This window comes from Arvicanthis niloticus, chromosome 5 (assembly GCF_011762505.2).
Source record: "Arvicanthis niloticus isolate mArvNil1 chromosome 5, mArvNil1.pat.X, whole genome shotgun sequence".
Taxonomy (NCBI): Eukaryota; Metazoa; Chordata; class Mammalia; order Rodentia; family Muridae; genus Arvicanthis; species Arvicanthis niloticus.
In genome coordinates this window covers 3,946,982-3,959,345 of record NC_047662.1, presented here as the reverse complement: position 1 = coordinate 3,959,345, position 12,364 = coordinate 3,946,982, and the positions used below count along the sequence as shown (strand labels likewise).

General features: G+C 50.2%; 1 protein-coding gene across 4 annotated transcripts; it reads left to right on the top strand.

The window, feature by feature from the left end:
- Positions 1-1,600: 1,600 nt before the first annotated feature.
- Rpl22 (ribosomal protein L22) lies at positions 1,601-10,783 on the top strand. 4 transcript variants are annotated; one of them, XM_076933650.1, is made up of 4 exons: positions 1,601-1,654; positions 3,832-3,936; positions 6,356-6,480; positions 8,972-10,783. In XM_076933650.1, the coding sequence occupies exons 1-4, from the start codon at positions 1,616-1,618 to the stop codon at positions 9,114-9,116; spliced, it is 414 nt and encodes a 137-aa protein (XP_076789765.1). In that variant the 5' UTR covers positions 1,601-1,615; the 3' UTR covers positions 9,117-10,783. The 4 variants fall into 4 exon arrangements, with proteins under 4 accessions (XP_076789765.1, XP_076789766.1, XP_076789764.1 ...); XM_076933651.1 differs by having other exon boundaries at positions 1,628-1,650; XM_076933649.1 differs by lacking the exon at positions 1,601-1,654 and adding an exon at positions 1,673-1,738.
- The last annotated feature ends 1,581 nt before the right edge of the window (positions 10,784-12,364 follow it).

Genomic DNA, 12,364 nt, shown 5'->3' with positions numbered 1-12,364 from the left:
CACGTTGAACCTTCCTAAGCTAGGGCTGAGTTCTCTTTCTCCTTAAGACAAGCTGGCTCTAAATTTGTAGTAACGCTCCTGCCTCAGCCTCCTGGGTGCCTCCATTACAGACATAAGCCACCATCCACACCAAGCTTCTGTCTGTGGGCTTTAACAGAATATTTAAGGGATTTTAAAAACTTTTTTCCAAGGCTCTTAAGATGGCTCAGAGGGGCTGGGCGGTGGTGGCGCACGCCTTTAATCCCAGCACTTGGGAGGCAGAGGCAGGCGGATTTCTGAGTTCCAGGCCAGCCTGCTCTACAGAGTGAGTTCCAGGACAGCCAGGGCTACACAGAGAAACCCTGTCTCGAAAAAACCAAAAAACCAAAAACCAAAACAATAACAACAACAACAAAAAAGATGGCTCAGAGGGAAAGGATACCTGTTTAGGAGCTCAACAACCTGAGTTTGGATCCTCAGGACTCTCTCTCAGACTAAAAAAGTGTTTTCTACCTCTACCCAAAGCTGGGTATGTCGCCCCCACCAAAAATGATTAATAAAATATTTTTTAAAAAGTTTTTTTCAGGGCTAGTTAGATGGCTCAGCATGTAAGGGCACTTGCCACCCAACCTGACTTCTTGGGAAGGAAGGGACAGACTCGAACAAGTACACTAGCGTATATTAGCATGGTGTAAGCATGGCGCTGAGGTCTCAGATGTGTTGGGTTGAATTTATAACCATTCTGGAATGGGTGGCGTCTTCCAGCCACAGGGTTGACGGACACCATAGCCCCTTTAAAGAGGGGAGACTCAGACGAATGAGGAGGGTTATCTGGGGGCTATGAGAAGGAAGAGCTGTATTTCTGCAAGTATTGGAATAAATGAATATCAATGCTGCTTCTGGAATGTTCCAACTCCCTCTGACAGAATAAAGCAAGGGTGGGTAATGACAACACTCAACAAGAAGGAAGCAAAGCCACTTCTTATAGAACTTAATTTTCCGTGACTGCCAAAGCAGGAAAGTTTGTAGTATCACAGTGCCAAGAACAGCAGGCTGCCCCTGGGTACGACGACGGTTGATGCCTGTAATCTCAGAATTTGGGAGAATGAGGCAGGAGAATGCTGAGTCTAAGGCCAGCTTGGGGTAGATAGTGATCTTCAGGCCAGCCTGGTCTATGGAATGATACGGAGTGAGGCTCTGTCTCAACCACACCAAACCAAAACGTAGGTAATCAAACCAAGCAGGAGATAAAACAGCAGGCAGCTTTAAAGCCTGTCGAGTAAGCAGACACTGACTTTAACCTGACCAATCATCACGGTGTTTCCTTTAAAGATTGTAAATCAAAGCCGGGCTTTTACGGAATCCAGGTAACAGAACTGGACGGTGTGGTCACAGTTCAGGATCCGGGAGGACATAACTCTCTAGGAACACAAAGGGCCATGTCAAGGAGCTGTACACCTCGGGAGGAAAACCCTCACTACGCACTTGCGGTTGATGAGCGAAAATAAGGCGCTGAACGCGGCTGAACCAGACCCTGCATTGACCAGATTTGGGTGGCCCTGGAAAGCTGGCGGAGGCATTCTGGCACTGGGGAAGTAGAAGGCGTCAGCTTGAACTTAAGGGATCAAACTGGAGTATGCTCCTGTGGGCAGAAGGAAGGCCCGTCACATGGTTGGTATGATCTTCCAAGCTGCGTGTTTTCCGTAGGATGAAGAAATATGGTACTACAATTCCCCGCCACTACCATCTTTTTATGGAGGCAGGTACCTTGGCTGGCCTGGATGGAACTCGCTGTTGTAGATAACTGTAACCCAGGCTGGTCTCAAACTACGTTCTTGAGGCGTCTTCCTGCCTCTGCCTCCTGAGTGGTGGGATTACCGGTGTGAACCACCTGGCCTGGCTGACATTGGGGATTCTAAGTTTCTCTGTGGTCAAAAAGGGACGGTCCCAGTCTCCTTAAGATACTGTGTTCGATTCTTATCCGGTCAGCTGGTGAATTGCTTAAGGGACGTCCGTCTTAATTCTTCAAGACTTTGAAAAGCAGAGCCCTTTTATTTCTAACCTAACCCCTTTATTTCTCTTTGGGCTCGTCCAGTCTCCCTCGATCATTCGCAGTGGGACGGCCCATCTGACTCCTCCCTTTCCCGACAGCCGACTTCGCGCTGGGAAAAGCAATAGCTGCCCGATCGTAATTTAGGTAGTAGGGAAGGGCGATCGAGAGGCCAGGGCTGATCGATTGAAGTTGCCTGGCTCCTTGCGTGCCCTGTGCGCTGCGGGCTCTTCGCGCCTGCGTAGTGCGCCCCCATCCCTTTCTGCCTCCTCTGCCGCCATGGCGCCTGTGGTTAGTATGGCTCCGCGTGTGGCCGCGGCTCCGTGAGCGGCACGTGGGCCTGGTGGGCTGGCTCGGGCTCAGGCTCGCGTGGGGCACTGCGCCCTGCAGCGTCAGGCCGGGGTGGCCTGGCAAGCGGGCGGAGGAAGCCGGAACCGCGGCCGGGTCCAGCACGTTGTGGGCGGAGGAGGCCGCGGCTCGACGCGGTGCGGGAGAGCCTGGGGAGCTCGTGGTGGCGGGTCGGGCTCCTGTTAGCGGCCCGCGGGAGCTTAGAGGCTGCGGGCTGGATATCGCGGGAGCCCGAGTTCAGCCCCGGGCTCCGGGTAGCGGGCCCGATTAGTTGGGCGAGGGGCGGGGAAGACGGATGTGACCTGCCACCCGGGCAGCCGAGTGGAAATGGCCCTCCACCTGGTGGCCGGGTTTTAGGGACGAACCTTGGGCTTGAGGAGTCTTGTAGCACCCCTCGAGGGAGCTGCTTTTATTAGGGTGCAGCAGTGTATAGTTCTTTCCTGGCTTTGGGCGAAGGAGGAGGCCCGATTCCATTCTCTGGGCTGAAGCTAGGCTATGCAGTACCTTCGTGTCAGGCGGTTCTTGGAGCTCTCTCTACTTGGACGAAGTGGTTTTAGGTGGTGCTTTGTTTTGTAGTTGGGACTCTTAAAGGTGCATTTCTAGTCGTCTTCGTCTTTCCACCTTGGCTTCAAGTGCTTCGGTGCATTTGTGTGCACTTGGGGTTAGAATCCCGTTGGGGAGCCTTTGGGGTCCACTGTGGGTAGGTGCTCTCACTGATCTGTCCTTTTCTCGGGGCTAGACTTGAAAGCAGTCGTCTTGGTTGGTAGTGGGAAGACACGGAGTAGAGCAGTTTTATAATAACTGAAAGGTTGGGTCAGTGCAAGTTGTGGACGGTCTCTTGAACGGGAAGGGAGATAGTGTGTCTTTCGGGAACTGCAAAACTTGAGTAGCAGAAATCCAGGTGAGTTTTTAGAAGTTTCATGGGTCTGTAGAGAGACTGTGGGTGGATGCTAACTTTGTAAAAGCCAACTGGACCCTCTGAGGTGTAGTTTGGAAGTGCTAAGTCACTGGTTAAGCCAGTCAAACTGAAAATGGTTGGCCACACTCTTAACTGTGAAGCTGGCATGGAAGGCGGCTAGATTGTTGTATGATTCCTTCTGCCATTCCTGAGAGAGTCTGAGTTGTGGGGGTTAGATGCTAGGGAGACTGAAGATGCTGTGGTCTGAAGACGGAGGCCTAGGGTAGATTTCACACTAACAGTGAGTGTACAAAGCACTTGTAGCTTGCATTTACAAGTGAGTAAAGTAAAAATGTGTTTCTTGGGGGGGGGGCGACACTACTGAAAACGTTCATGTGCTGACGGACCTTAATGCCTCTGACATGAATGGTGCGTGTGTGTGTGTGTGTGTGTGTGTGTGTGTGTGTGTGTGTGAGAGAGAGAGGGAGAGGGAGAGGGAGAGGGGGAGACTGACTGACTACCTGAGGCTTCATCCATGTTTTCTGTACACTCCTAGAAAAAGCTTGTGGCAAAGGGGGGCAAAAAAAAGAAGCAAGTTTTGAAGTTCACCCTCGACTGCACCCACCCTGTGGAAGATGGGATCATGGACGCTGCCAACTTTGTGAGTGATGTTCTGCTGCTGCGGGCTGGGGAGCGGTGGGCTCCGAGGGGTGCTGTGGGGGTCCTGTCGGGGAGCCATGGGCTCTGAGGGATGCTGTGGGGGTCCTGTTGGGGAGCGGTGGGCTCTGAGGGGTGCTGTGGGGGTCCTGTCGGGGAATGGTGGGCTCCGAGGGGTGTTGTGGGGGTCCTGTCGGGGAGCCGTGGGCTCTGAGGGGTGCCATGGGGGTCCTGTCCCAGTGTATGGCTTGTTGGGCAGCCCTACTTTCTCACTTAACCACAGCCAGGGCATATTAGGGATTTGTTGCTGAGTTTCTTGAGATAGGAGTATACTGAAGGCTATGACATATAGGTGACAGCTAGCAGTTCTGCCTTCTTTTTCTAATGGTTTCCAGAGATGACCTTACCCAGAGTCAGGGGTTCCCCATTGCACTTGGTTTGGTCTGTATGGCAGCCTTGTCCTGGGCCTCTGCATCCTCAGGAGATGACAGGAGCTCACCACAGCACCGATGCCTGAGTGTTTGCTTTAATCTGCTTATTTGGGGTGGAGTGGGGTTTGGTTTTTCCCCACACTCTGCCATGCCTGAGGCTACCCTCTCATTTAAAAAGTTTTTAAAGGTTTTCATCTTTAAAATTTTGTGTATGTATGTTTGGTGCATGTGTGTCTCTGCCATGTGTGTGCAGTGCCCATGGAAGGCCAGGGCACTGAACTGGAGTTACGGGTGGTTGTGAGCTGAGAACCTTGTTGGTGCTGAGAACCAAGCCTTGTTCCAAATGAGCGACATGTTCTCAACTGCTGACCCGACTCCAGCCCTGTCCTGACTTTTTTCTTCCCTCTTTATTTGGTTGTAATCCCCAGTATCCCTCTGCTCCCCTGAATTGTTGGGTCTCTGCAGCCCCATTTTGGCTCTGGGGACTGAGGCCTTTGGATGTATGTAAACACCTTCTAAGTTCACAGTGGTTTTTCATGTTCCAGAAGGTTAACTGTTGTTAAGAACAATCATTCCATTTTGAAATTTGAAAATGTACAGGGATGACTTATAGCCATTAAGTACAAATGGAGTTATAGCCTGTGGCTACTAACCTTGTCGAATGTGCCTTGGCTGGCTCCTGACATCCAGTGACTTCTCCATGGCTTTGGTCCTGTGTGTTGGCGGTTTCTTTTTTCTTAGTTAAAAATTATTATGATTACTATTTTCTTGGTGTGTGTGTGTGTATGTGTGTGGTAGTGTACACCTTTACCCCAGCACTTGGGAGGCAGGGGGCAGGTGGATTTTTGTGTTTTGAGGCCAGCCTGGTCTACATAGACTTACCCACATGTATGCCTTATGCCCTCAGAAACCAGAGGAGGGCGCCAGATCCCCTGGGATGGGAGTTGTAGATGGTTGTGAGCTGCCTGTGGGTGCTGGGAATCGAACTCTGGTCTTCTGAAGAGTGGAAGGCTCTCCATCCCATTTGTGTGTTGGCCTTGCCTGGTGTTACCACTGTGGCCTCTGTTCAGCAAACTTGTTAGCATATTCATCTCTGCTAAGACGTCCCTTCTAGAAGACTCTTGTGAAAAGTTTGGATCTGTTTTCTAGTTACCCTGCTCCAGCAGAGTTAATAGTTTCCCACTGGAGTTTTTAAAAGAGCTGAGCTAGTTTGTTTTTTAGTTGTCTGGGGAGTTTACTCAGGCTCCCCCTTAGTGAGCATTCTCACCTGTCACTGAGCCATCTCCAGTCCTTACCACTGGAGTTCTGAGCTGAGAGGGACTTCGTCTCTTTGCAGTGGCTACAGAGCAAAACAAAAAGTCCCTTTTGGACAGAAGTCCCTGCAGCCTGAGGGAAATGGCTTGCCTTGGCTCACATGGTGCTTTGCAAAGTATGTCTGGGCTCATGGGTCCCTGTCGCTTCTGCGGTACCATGCAGGTGACTCCAGGCAGGTCTGTAATTGTCTTGTCTGTGTTTGTCTGTGGTCTTCTCTGCTAGAGATAAGAACCATGCTCCATGCCCCTTAGGCTCAGAGGTTGCTTGCTGCTTTGCATGTTGGTGTTCACATTTGGTTTTTGGTTTTCGTTTATTCTTGGCCCCTTTTGCTTGGGTTTTACGTTGAGATGAGGGTCTCGCTGTTTGTCCTTACTCGTTATACTGTGACCATGAGTGTGCTGCCCTCCAAGCCTTCAGTGGGGCACATCTACTCATGCATGGAACCAGTCAAACTGCATGAGGTTATGTTGACTAATGCCATCATGAATTTGCCTTGTAAGCTTCATGACCTAAGTCTGATCCTTAGAGTCTGGTGGTCAGACACACCATGGCACACCCACATACATGGTGTGTACATACTACATACACAGAATTTTAAAGAGATCTCTGGGTTAGTGTGGGAGACAGTCTGAACGGCTCTGCCCGTGAGAGGTCAAGCTCATTGGTTGATTTCTACAGGAGCAGTTCCTCCAGGAGAGAATCAAGGTGAATGGGAAAGCTGGCAATCTTGGCGGAGGGGTTGTGACCATCGAGCGGAGCAAGAGCAAGATCACTGTCACTTCCGAGGTGCCTTTCTCCAAAAGGTATGAGGGGGCGTGTCCCGCCGGCTGTGGTGTGTCAGGGCGGTGAATGAGCACGTGCGAGCAGATTGACTTTAGTCATGTGCATGTGTGCTGGAGTTGTCCAGTGTAGGTGCTGGGATCTGAACTCTGGTCCTGAAGAGTAGAGTGTGCTCTTCGATGCTGAGCCTTCTTACCAGGCCTGTTTACGTGTTTGTTTGTTTGGCTTGTGGTTGTTTCTAAATTTTGCAGTATTTCAGGCTGTGAAAGGGACACAGATTTGACCTGTGTTCTGTTAATTTTGTTTTTGTTCTATTTGAGACCAGGCTGGCCTAGAACTCACAGAGAGTTCTGTGGCCTCTGCCTCCCCAGTGCTAGGATTAAAGGTAGTGTCACCATGCCTGGCTATTAAATTGTTGCCTTTCACTGTTGTTAGATCACTAGTGACAGCCCCGTCGCCCACCTCCTGTAGCTTAGACTGGCCTCAGACTCACATGGTAGCTGGACTCGACCCTGTCTCCTGAGAGCTGACAGGTGCATGCCACCTCACTTGGATGAGAGCATTCATTTTTAATTCTAGTTGTGTTTCTTGTAAGTTCGTCTGTGGCGTTGAGAGCTCTGAGACCATTGTGGATGGGGCAGGACGCCAGTGCTTTTGCCTCGGGTGTAAACGGTGCCCTGAGCGCTGCCTTGCAGTCAGGGCTGTGGCTTCAGTGCCCAGCTAGCTGGGATGGGTGAGGCGGGCTGTGCACAACCAACACTTGTCTTGGTGAGCCTGGGGGATGAGGCTGCCTGCCGCCTTCTGGAGACTTCTTTTTGCTGACACACCCATTTCCAGCAAGTTCTCTCTTTGCTCAGTGCAGGAGGGAAGTGCAGACTGTAGCTTTCTTTTCCTTTGGGATTTTGAAGGTGTTCCTTCCTCTCTAGCTCGGGCTGTCCTCACAAGCTGTTGCTGCTTTAGTCTCCCACAGCAAGGTGGCTTCCTTCTGGTTTGGAGACTGAAGAGTCCAGCACGAGGCTCTGTCCACAGTGGGCATGGAGTAAGTTGGCGACAGTCTAGAGAAGTTGCCTTGAGAGCATGGGTGGTGGCTCAGGCGGGCCTTGAACTTAGCATTTTTCCTGCTTCTGTTTCCAAAGTGATGGGACCATGGGCGGCTGCGCCCCATGTCTGCTCACTGCTTTCTTGATGATAATAATGCTATCTTCTGAGAAATCCAAGGGTGTTCTCAGGTCTAGGACATCTTCTTTCCCTGTCTCCGACCCTGTTTTACTGTGAGTTGTTTTGAAACTCCATGAAGTTTTGAGTTAAGCTCTCCAAAGCATGGTCTGGGAAAACAGTAACAACCTGGTCTTTATGTGGTCCAGGCTGCCCACAGACCGAGTGCTGAGATGGAACTCATGGGCTATGAAAGCTGGCAGTTGCCCGCTTCCCTGCAGGGAAGTCTAGGCAGAGCTTTTGGATGGCCCGTGAAGTTGTTGGTTAATACTGCTCCTTGTTGGTGGCCCAGTGTTTACCTGCACACCTGTGTTCGTTTTCCCAAGAGTCTATAAAGAGTGGGCTTTGTTTTTGAGACAAGATTTCTCTGTATAGCTCTGGCTATTTTAGAACTTGCTCTGTAGACCAGTCAAGTATCAAACTCATGGAGATCCTCCTGCCTCTACGTTTCAAGTGCTGGCATTAAAGGTGTATGCCACCACCATCTTGAGGCCTGTTTTGTAATGGGAGAAACTGAGATGTGTTGAGCTGGATTTGCCCGGTCTCCACTTACGGCACTGAGAGTAGCCAGTTGTCGGGATCTGACCTAGTGCGTCTTGAGTAGTCAGGAGATAAACACAGGCGTTAGCAGCGAAGGCAGCAAATAGATGTTAAAGTTTTGGTATGGCTGAGAGACGCTCAGGTGTGGGGAATGCTTGTCCCGCGTGTGCCTCGACATGGGTTTGACCCCAGCAGAGGAGGAAAAACCTAAAGACAGACCAGGTAAGACAGACCATAAGCTTATAGCCTCAGGCTGAGCTAGGCAGATCATTTGAGGACAGCCTGTGTAACAGTGGGATCCATCTCATAACAAGAGTGTCTGGGTGGCACGTGATGTGCCCATGGGTTGGGCAATAGCCATCCCATCCAAGACGTCAGGGGATGCAGAATGTTGGTGAACATCCTGGACAGCTTGGGTCTGCCACCTCAGGGAGGGTTGCAGGATGCAGAAGTGTTCGGAGTTGGTTGGAAGGCTCATGGTTCTCAGCAGAGGCATGTGTAAGTCAGCTTACCTGTGTGATCTTTCTCTAGTGGTCACTACAGACCATTTTGTAGGCGTCTGCTGATATGCTCTCACTTTTATTGCCAATTTAGGGATGTGTGATAGACACTTGCCTTGTCAGAGCACTGGCTTGGGTGTACTTGGCCTGTGTCTGGAAAACATATTAAAATTGTTTTCAGTGTGTTTTATGGAGTTTAGCTGTTTCAGAATGCAAAAAGCCACCGGTCTAGTGTAGTTCTTGTGTTCTTTTTCTGCAGGTATTTGAAATATCTCACCAAAAAATATTTGAAGAAGAACAACCTCCGAGACTGGCTGCGTGTTGTCGCCAACAGCAAAGAGAGTTACGAGCTGCGTTACTTCCAGATTAACCAGGATGAAGAGGAGGAGGAGGACGAGGATTAAGACACATTGGTCTGCAATGTTTTCTATCAATTCATAAATAAAATTTAGGAACAAAACCCAGTGGTTTATCCTTGCATCTCTGCAGTGTGGATTGGACAGGAAGTTGGAAATGACAGGGAGTGGGCTTTAACTGGGGGCTGCTCGTTTGTACATAGACCCTTTTTTCCTGCTCAGAAATTTCAGTTCTCCAGTAGTGATGCCCAAACAGAAGGACCAGGCTAAGGGGCTGCATCTGACACTGAGCCAGGTAGAGAGGAGAGGGTGGGCTGTGAACTCCAGCCAGCCCGAGTCATAAAGAGCCTGGTGGTTGGTTATATCTGGTTCCCATCTCAAAGTAAGGTTTGAGACACTGTGGTGCTCCTCAGTAGAAACAAACAGGTGATTTCTTTGTGTGTGTGTGTGTTTTTTCTTCTGGAAAATGGCAGCCAGTAAGACAGGTTTCAGGGACATTTGTCACCAGGTCTGAACACAAGCTGCTCACAGCTGTGTATACTAACCTTTTTCCTTCCTACTGAAATAAGAGGGGGTGTCTTTCAATATCACTGCTGCATATTCTTCCCTTTATTAAAGGATCTGTAAAAGTAAAAAGTATGCTGGCAGCCATGCCTTTAAGTGGCTCTCTGTAGGGTATTTGTGAGTCAGAGGTCAACAAGGGCTTGTAGGGGAAACTAAAAGCCCATGGCTTCTGTCTTTGCAACAAGCTATTTGTCTATCCTCCAGCAGAGGGCGAGGAGGACAGCTTCCAGATGTTCCCAGTAGGGGGAGCCCCTCTGGGCCCAGAGCTCCAGAGGCTTATGGGGAGGAGCACCAGTTCTGGTGGAGGAGGGCCTTTGATGGGAAGATACGGAAGTGCTGCTTCCTAAGCCGGCACAGCTGGACTTTGACAAAAGTCCTAGTCTGGGACCACAGCCCAGTGGTGGAACTCTTACCTAATGGGCTCCAGGTTTAATCTCCAGTCCAAGCTGTGTGTACCTGCAGGGCTCTGGGCATGGAAGGCCCTGTGGGGTTTTGTTGCCACTGTGTGTGGCTGGAGGACTGGCAAGCAGGAAATGTCTTTATCAAGGGTTACCTTGGAAGACTTCCCCAACACCATAGGGTGCTCCTCTGGTCAAAAACTGTGCAGAAGCATCTGCTTGCTTTCTAATAACAGTATGCAATGCTTAAAGGGCTCGTTTACAGCCGGTGGCCACACTTGAGGCCCGGACATCAAATGTCCAAGTTCTGCCGCACTTCCAAGTATTCTCGTGGTCTGTAGAGTTTAACCTGTTGAGGCTTTGCAATACTCCTGTGGCAAAGGCTCTAGTGCTTTCTGTTTCTATGCAAATTTCTCGAAGCAGAACTATTACTGTCTTTCTCCTCTGCCCGTGGAGGAGGAGGCGGTTCCTTCCAACTTCAGGTGCAGCCCCTCGTGGTGATTGGCGGTCTTTAAGTCTGTGACTTGGGTCTGCAGATCTCAATTGTAACATTGGTGTACCATGTGGTGGTTTTTAGTTCGGCTGTAAAAATTAACCCTGGGTTGATTAGCATATGCTTCTGAAAGATGGTCCCAGATTTTGAAACTTGTAATAAAATGGAAACTCGCTGGTTTTTATGCCTTTCTAACTCTTGTATTTGAATGGATGTTGATCACTTTTTGTATTAAAGTGGCTGACACATGGCTACTGTCACTGTGCAAGGCTTTTTTTCTTCTCAACCTGTTAAACTTTATTCTCGCTGGTTAGTTGCATCGGGCACAGAGAAAAGTGTCTCCTGTCTGTTACCTCCCATCCTTAAGAGTTGAGCCTCTGTGAGCTTGGCTGGAGTGGACTGAGCCTGGCTGCTTTTCAGACATCTTGACTTCTGATGGGAGACATGGAGTGGACTTGAATTCTGTTAGCCCTGCCATAGCAGCTGTACCCAGGCCCCTCCTAGACCTGTCTCCTTTATGTCTGTCTGGCCTCGTGCCTTACCTGTCTTTATCGGAAGTGTTGGCACGGAGCACTGGAGTTAGCTTTGACTTCAGTTCACGGAAGTCATGAAATGGTACTGGCACAGGCTTGCTCCCTGCCAGTAGTGGTTGCTCTGGGTGCCCTCCCTTGAGGGTTGGTGCAGCCCATGAAGTATGTACAGGAGACCTTGTTCTAATGTGTACTTCCAGACCCCCCACCCGCCCCCCACTGTCTCTCACCCCTGCCTTTGATAACTTTCCCCCCAGTAGGAGCTAAGCAGTTCAGCACACAGGTTTCCTTGCTGGTACCTTGCCTGAGAGCCAGCTCTGACCAGACACCTCTAAGATATTTGCTGTCTGGGGTGCTTAGCCATTTGAGCTGAGCGGGGCACAATTTACCGGAAGTAGACCCCAGAGAGAAGGGATGATTGTTCCTTTTAAAGTCATAGTGCAGGCTTGAGGGATGGCTCAATAGTTAGCCAGGGGTCCTGAGTTCAATTCCCAGCAACCACATGGTGGCTCACAATCATCTGTAATGGGATCTGATGCCCTCTTCTGGTGTGTCTGAAGACAGCGACAGTGTACTCATATAAATAAATAAATCTTTAAGGTCACAGAGCCTGGGAGTTAGTGTGGACATGGCTGTGTGGCCCCTTGGAGTGAATGAAGCAAGCAAGGACCGGAAGGTGTTGATCTCTTATAAGAGGTTACTATGGGGATGGGGTGGTGTCCCAGAGGATAGGGTGCTGTTCTTTAGTTCTCATGGACATGGCTGGTTGGTGGCAGAAGCTTCATTGTAGGAGCCCGATTGGCTGAATCATAGTAATGGTCCTGGTTGGGGGTTAAACTGAGGTTGCTTGGGAAGAAGGGGTGGGGTGGGGTGGGGTGGGGAGGAGACTGGTTGTTGGTTGTCTGCTGTCTCCATAAGACAGCAAGTGAAGGAGGCTGGGAAGTTGGCTCAGGAAAGTGCCACACAAGCAAGAGGACCTGAGTTAGGATTCTTAGTACCCACATATGTGCAGTGCTTTGCTCCTGTGATCCCCGTGCTGGAAAGGCAGAGTCAGGAGGATCTCTGGGACTTAACAGCCAGGCTAGCTGATTAGCAAGCTCCAGGCTCAGTGTGAGACCCTGTTCCAAAAGATGAGGTGGGGAACTGGAGATGTCGTCCATAGTTAGGACCACTGGCTGCTCTACTGAGAGCACCTGGGCTCACTTCCCACTCACAAGCATCTGTCACTCTGCTGGTGTCTGTGGGTACTGCATGCCTGGAGGCAAAGCACAGAAATCTTAAAATGAAAAAAGGCTAGGCATGGTGGCTCAT

Bases quoted from the DNA above. Each gene is read 5' to 3' on its own strand.
- Rpl22 (XM_076933649.1), top strand. From the start codon at position 1,688: ATGAAGAAATATGGTACTACAATTCCCCGCCACTACCATCTTTTTATG. The intron at 1,739-3,831 runs GCAGGTACCTTG...GTACACTCCTAG, and splicing joins ACTACCATCTTTTTATGGAG to AAAAAGCTTGTGGCAAAGGG. The intron at 3,937-6,355 runs GTGAGTGATGTT...TGATTTCTACAG, and splicing joins TCATGGACGCTGCCAACTTT to GAGCAGTTCCTCCAGGAGAG.